Below are 7,313 nucleotides of genomic sequence, written 5' to 3' on the forward strand. Positions count from 1 at the left end.
CCGTTTGCTTACAGATAAACTCAGAAACTGGACCGTTAAAAGGACTGAACACACATTAGAAACGGTTTATAGAAAACAGGCTTGCTCCAAGTTACATTATGTAAGATCAGAGGGGAGAAAATATGTCCTTCCATCATAAATAAGCTAAATAAAAATGCAATTTTGAGATGATTTGGCATCATTTTCACTTCACAAATCTGTCTATCAAGTTATGCTTTATTCAAAGTATATCCCCTTTTCGCATTGTCAATATTCCCATCATCCCTTAGTGTGACTAAAACAATAACTATTGATTTTGAATGTCTGTAACATTTTTTAAATGTCTGCCACTCATCCCTAACAGATACAAACAGAAACAACAACATAGCCACTTCACTACACCCAGTGCACTACAATAAAATGTCTTCTGGTAAGCAGCAAGTAAAACTCAGAAACTAATGGTTCTCATTAGAGCGCACACCTATGCCAAGGCCAAACAATCCTGCACCAAACTGTACTAAATCACAGCTTTCAACATATATGTGTCTGTTTTTACATCAAAACCCAAACACTATTTTCTCCCGACCTTTGGGAAAGTCTCCGGCCCATGTCCCGCCCCTCCACCAAGTTTGGTGCAAACCATTTTGGCACTTTTTGCTGACAAACACACACGAGTGAAAAGATAAGCTCCTCCACAGAGGTAACAACAGCTCTTATTTTGAAGACCTAGCTTGTTAGGCTGTAGTAACTCAAAAGCTTCCTCTACGTTCTCTCCCAGGAAGAAGGTGCCACACAGATTTTGAAAGGTGTGATGTATTAAACACAGTGGAGAGGTGTAACTGTTTCTAAGAAAAGGCTCTTAAGCGAGTATTTCTGATCTGAGCAGCAAGTACTTCATTTTAAAAAACCAGCCGCTGACGATGCCCGTGAGCAAGGCATTTACAGGAAAGTCAGCTAAAGCTCTTAAGCTCTTTTCCCAGCACTGCCCTGCTGTTTGTGAATGTTCACACTTCTATTGTTTAACAGCTGAATCTGTGCAAGGCTACCACAGTTAGCCACTGCTGCCTGACCACAAGTGTCACTAGATAAACCGGGAGCTCAGTAACTTACTCACGGGCACCTTGGTAGTAGCTGTTACAGCTAAACACATGGTCATCTCTCCAACGTAAGCTGGAAACTTCACCATGACTGGCCCTACTTCTTCCGACCTCTGGGCATCTGTGTCACCCTAATAACTCGAAAAAAACATTTCAATAGGGTTGAGCTAGCGAGTGTGCAAAACCACACACATCAGCGAGGCATTGTGACCAAATTAGGTCACCCAATATAAACCTGCCTAATTTTATACCGATCATACATGGTTCAGTTGGCCTCTGCAGACCAGATGATTAAAGGCCTGGAGCTGTTTGTGAGTGTATCTGATGCGTTTCTGGGTGGAACGAATGCCATCAGGGGCATCAGAGGTGGGTGCCAGCTTTTGGGTAACAAGTCAAGACAGCAAACTAATGAATCTTGTCCGGGGGAACACAAAAGCCCTGCTCTGCCCTGCAGTTGCACACTGAAAGACACGTCGGCCTTTTTTTTTGTAAGAACACACAGCTGTACATGTGCGCACAAGCACTCACCCACACCTACTATATGATTTCCTCTTCTCTCTCTCACACACAGATAAAACCTCATGATTAGCCCCAAGCAGAATAGCATGCCCATTTCCACAGTGCAGCAACAGAAAGCATAGGCACACATGCATACCTGTTCCCTGTGCCTGCACAGACCTTCACTGACTGTTTGTCATGAACTTCACCATCACAGTGCCAACTCTGACCGAACCTGGGGTCTGTGTAATCCTACACCCCAGTGATGATGCAACACTAATTTTAAAAGAGCTGTTTGTAAGTGATAATATTGCTACATAGCCAACTTTCAGCTCCAGTAAATCTTACATAAGACCGCCTTGTTTCACTCTTTTCAAACTAACACACACTTGTTTGAGTTGCGTTCGCTGCAGTGACTGAGTGTGCAGCAGCTACGTGCAGACGCCTAGCTAGCATCTATCCATAGCCCCCATCTGAGGCATTTAGGAAGAGTGATTTAGAGTGATTGTCAAACACTTGTTGGAAAGTTTTTATTGCACTTAACATAACAAATTGTCAACCTGTCTCTACTCTGCTTATCATCACGCTATCATCCACTAAAACCTGCAAAAAGCGGCGACTTTCAACATCAGGATCAGTGTTTTCAATTTGACATCCTCGGAAAGTAAATTCTGAAATTTGAAAGTAATTTGAAGTAAATTCTGAAACATTAAAGCTTCCACTGTGAAAGTGTACACAGACTCTGAGTACACACAGCAACAGGGACACAAGCCATCATTCAGATGCCAAACAGCCTGAACCTGGCAAACAGTAGAACTGCCAAAAAGACAAGTCAAGTCTGGTCTGGTCGAGCTTTACTGTCATCACAACCATCTACAGTACAGTACACAGCAGAGACCAAACAACGTTCTCTTTGGATCGATGGTGCAACACAGACGGGTAAGAAAAAACATTGAGAACACAACACGGATAAACAGAACCGGTCAGAGAAATGTCTGCACTACAGGAAGGAAACACCTCTGCTTAAGTCCATGAAAAAACACATCACAACACTGAGGCCAGTGTTTTGATGACATATTACGGGAGACACACTGATGACTGGGCCCCGGCTCCTTGTACAGCCTGAGATCAACCAGAACCACTGAGGGAACATCTCCACAAGACGGCCTGTGTGACAGCCAATGACAGCACACGTGAGTGTGTCTGTTGACCAGAGTGGGTGGGGAAGGGTGGGGTGGGAGAAGTAAAGGAAAAGTGGGGGGGTGGGGGTGGCGGAGGACCCCCTGCTGTTGCCATAGTGAGGTTGCCAACAAGAGCGGCTTGTGCCTGAGCAAGTACAGCGATCACTGTGCTGCCCAGCTTCCAGCCAAATAGTTTCTTCCCAGCTTTTCTGGAGGATGCCTCCTCTGCCAGCCTGGACACACGTTTCTTTTATAAATCATCAGAATGAGGAAGGACCTAAATATGACCGGATTGTTCTCTGAAGGTATAAAAAAAAAAAAAAAAAAATCTGTTGATTTCACTAAGGCTGAATCAAATTCCAAAAAAAAAAAAAAAAATCACATTGCAATTATTGTGACAGATATTTTGCGAGGAGACTAATTTTAGTGGGAGTGGTAATTTTTCCATTTCATTTTCACTGAAAATGTATGTGACGCATTTCACCTTCACCAAATAATTGCAGCTACTGTGATTTGGATGTCGCACTTGGCCACATTGAGATTTTAATAATATTTCAATAACGTGTTCAGCCCTGGGTTTCACAGTAGTGAGACTGATGAACTAACCCAATAGGTCAGAAGAAGGAAAAAAAAAACAAAACAGAACAGATTATTTTTCCAACAAGTGTTAACATGATTACTGTCAAAAACAATCACCTCAGTCATCTTGTTCCACAGACAGAGAGAAGAGCTCTGTTTCATGTAAGACTAGCACTCAACCTCCAGCAAATTATTGACAAAGATGGAACTCAGTAAAGCACTTATTAGGCACTGTTATTGGTTTACTGCTCTGCTTTGTTCAGGAAATGTTTTATCTTCCTCTAGTTATTGAACAGTAGAAGGGACCCAGTATTATTTGGTATCTCCCAGAAACTGCTAAACATCATGTGACCAAACACAGTATGTTCAGAAAGTGAAAAGATATTGTTAAAAAAAATTTAAGGGAACTTTTCCGTTGTTGTCTGCACTTCATTATTCTGATTATTAACAGAGTAATAGACTCTATCTAGAAGCAGCGTCACTTTCTGGAGTCCTACATTTGGGTGTGGCCTCACACCAACTGTGCAAACCAACCACAACAAGTTCATATAAAAAGATCACAGTATCTCCTGCATTCTGCCACTTTTAAAAATGCAAGAGACACAGGCAGTAAACACCCAACTGTAACAATCTGCAGTGAGTCAGGAGCGCTGTCAAAAATCACACAGCAGGATGGTAAGGGGGGGGGGGGCAGCATCTCTCCCATGGGTACAACCAGGGCTCAGACTGTACACAGTAAATGCCACGGAGCAGGGGGACCTCATCCTGATGGTTTTCATGAATTTTCCCACCATTCAAAACTGATATTACAACCTGCAACCAGGATGGAAACTATATTTCACTTCTGTCAGTCTTTTGGTTTGGGTGTCCCACCCCAAATATGGCATTCAACAGCCTCTGTGGTGAAAGGTCAATGTGAACGCCAAGGAAACCAGCTAACCTAACCCTTGGATAAATCTGTGACAGTCACAGTCACTGGTTTGAGACATTTGCACAATACCAATCAGCCGCAGACACAGGGATTGGTGGAGTGACAACATACCCTTTAAATACCCTTTAAAGAATAGGAGGGAAGTACTCTGTATTTTGTCAGCTGCTGGCTGGTGCTGCAAAAGGAAGTAGCTCTTTGTGAAAGCTTCAAATCCAAAAGTACTCTGATATTTCAGGCTGCTGGGTTGGTGTAAGCTAGGTGCCCTTGAGATAAAAGTGGGTATTCTTTGCACAGCTACACTACTGGTGTCAATATGTGGTGAAAGGACATGAGAGAGGGTTCATGCCCTTACAAGCATCTTTACAAAAAAATGCTTCAGAAAGCCTTTCAACTCAAAGTCCTGTCTCCCCGACACCCAGACGCTGCCACAGACACAGGAAAACATCAGCAGGAAAAACCAGGCTAGCCTGACACAGCAGATTTTCCAATACCGGGCTGCCCAGGGAGCTGCCTGTCACACAGTTTCATTAAAGGGGGAATTGGACAGGTCAGACATGGTGGAGGGGGACAGGGAAGGTGAAGAGCTGGAGGTGAGGTGATGGGGGAGAGATGGACTGGCAGGGAGGAGGAGGGATGGGTGCAGGGCAGGCTGGGTGTGGAGAGGGCTGGGTGGCCTTGCATCAGATGCATTTATTATTGATCAGCTGAGGGAAGACTAACATGCGCACTGGTGGCTGGAGGAGGTGGAGGTGAAAGTCTAGGAGGATTTTTTTTTTTTTTTTTTTTTTTTTTTAGGCAATTCATTAAATGATTACATTTGTGCATTTTGCATAACTATGTAATCTATATAACAAACACGACTGTGCACCCAAACCTCCCCCATCCGTCACCTCTCTCCCAATGTGCCTGTGTGTCCAATTGCAACCTGTCCCAAATGAGTTAGGGGAGATTAGCGCGTCTGTGTCGCCTTGCTTGATTGCAGCTGCTCTTTGCATATGGCAGACAAATCTGAGAACCTTGGGGGGAGGAGGAAGGGGTATTATCATTTTCTTAAAAAGCATAATATAACCTAATTTTAACCTATTCGTTCTGCTGGGTGTGACAAATCGACGCCCTGTGTTTTAATCGTCTACTTACATGGTCCGGGTTCCGCTCGTTTCCAGGCAGTGCCGTGCGTAAAGACATGTTCGTCCCTGAGTGCGCCCCGTTGTCCAGGAGGAAAAAATAAGGAGGCTGTGGGTTTGTGTTCACACTGGGTTAAAAAAAAAAAAAAAAAAACACCCCCAGATTAGCCTGGTTATCGTTCACACCAGGCTCCGTGTATCAGGGAAAACAAACAGCCTCACTTCTCATACAATCCTCATTGTCACAGTTCGTGAAGGCAGCACAGATCACCAAGACAGGGATCCAGCTTAAATTGATGTGTAAAAAACAAACTGGTATAAGCTACAGCCACCTCATGTCTGTCTGGTGTTGTTGGTACCAACCCAGCCTCATCTGGGGGAAAAAACAGCCCCGACTGAACCCCCCCCCCCCCACTTAGCTTTTCACTTTCCCCCAAATCCCTCCCAGACGCTATCGTACCATTTCGGTGGACACTGGCTGGATCGTTCACAAAACAGCCCCAATGTTACTTTCAGCTGCATCGTCTTCTGGTGAGATGTTAACTGATGAGGGTTAACAGGAGGAAACAGCCCTGGGCTCTCCGTGTCCCTGCGACCACCACGGGCTGAGCTGAGAAAAAAGGGGGAGTTTGTGTTTTCCTCTTAGCTAGCTAAGATATTTTTTCTGGGTGACGAGGGTCAAAACGGTGGCTCCCACGGAGAAACGGTCACGAAAACAGAACCAGGAACCGTTTGAGATCACATCTGAAGGCACCGAGACATGCCCGGGGCCTCTGGAAACAAATCAATGGAAAACTGCGGTTGTATTAAAGAAAGCGGCGAATGAGCAGCCTCCCAGTCCGTCTCCGGCTCTTCCTCTCAGTCCAGTCCGCCCTTAGCTCCTCTCATTCGGTTTGGTTGAGAGTGCTGAGACGGTGAGTGAAAAGTCACCGGCGTCGGATGAGCAGTGGCGCGACACGAAGATATGTCTGCGCTGTGTCGGAAACATAGCATTTGTTGTCTGTGAAGGAGGCGAGAGAAGACGGGATCCCCCCTCCACCTCCCGAAAAACACGGTGACAAGAGAAAGAGGGCGGAGAGGGACGTCAGCGGTAACCACGGGCAGGCTGCTGCGTCGGTGGCCGCGCAAGCGCACACACATGCGCTTCTTCTCTCTCTCCCTTGTCGCTCATGCTGCCTTCACGTACTCCTCGTAAAATCAGACTTCAGACTTTCCGAAGTAATAACTTACACTTGTTTGGGAATTTAAGCCACATTAAACCGAACGATGACTTACATTCGTATTCACATAAACATAAATAAACGGTTGGTGTTATTTTCACGACAAACTCTCTTGAATCTTACCTCCTGGAAAACAACACGGTCTATTTATTTCCTCTTATATAGCTTTGTCGCCTCCTGGTGGCTAAAATATATGGATTTCCTTTTATTATTAGTACGGCTATTATTTTTTTCTATTAGTTTATACTTATTTTTTTAATTCATACTTAAAGTTTGGTCTATGTTGTACTGTCGTCATTCTTATATGTATGACATGCATATATATGGAAATAACAATAAAGCTGAACCTGAAATTGAACTCATTCAGTTCTTTGCCTGAGAAAAAGGACACAGAACTAGCCAATCACACCCCACTAAAACATAGAAACAACAGGGGTCTCAAAGTCTCCAGACTAGTTGATCCATCATTATGGACCAATAAGCCTTTTCCATTTCAAATGCTTTTCAAATTTTAAAAGAGAAATGTGTCTTTCTTTGGCCCAAGGAAAGCGCTCCAGAAAGCACTGTGAAGAATTTCTGCAGACTTTGGAGAGAAGGCAAAGGATCATCCTACTCACCAAAAGCTCTCCAAAGGCCATGAACCTTAAATAATATCGTTTTTCATTTTCAGTGAAATAGGACTCATATTAGAAAAGTTCAACCCC

General features: G+C 44.2%; 1 protein-coding gene across 3 annotated transcripts in view; it reads right to left on the bottom strand.

Moving 5' to 3' along the window:
* mark4b (MAP/microtubule affinity-regulating kinase 4b) overlaps positions 1 to 6,434 on the bottom strand; it is a 60,201-nt gene extending 53,767 nt beyond the window's left edge. For all 3 annotated transcript variants that reach the window (XM_071497244.1, XM_071497246.1, XM_071497245.1), the window contains exons 1-2: positions 5,850 to 6,434; positions 5,403 to 5,517 (exon numbers count right to left, since the gene is read on the bottom strand). In XM_071497244.1, the coding sequence (XP_071353345.1) occupies positions 5,403 to 5,517; positions 5,850 to 5,911 (177 nt within the window). In that variant the 5' untranslated portion in view covers positions 5,912 to 6,434. The remainder of the gene's footprint in view (positions 1 to 5,402; positions 5,518 to 5,849) is intronic.
* Positions 6,435 to 7,313: the final 879 nt, after the last annotated feature.

Source organism: Trachinotus anak, unplaced genomic scaffold, assembly GCF_046630095.1.
Source record: "Trachinotus anak isolate AG129_WGS33_773 ecotype Australia unplaced genomic scaffold, CSIRO_AGI_Tana_v1 ptg000014l, whole genome shotgun sequence".
NCBI lineage: Eukaryota > Metazoa > Chordata > Actinopteri > Carangiformes > Carangidae > Trachinotus > Trachinotus anak.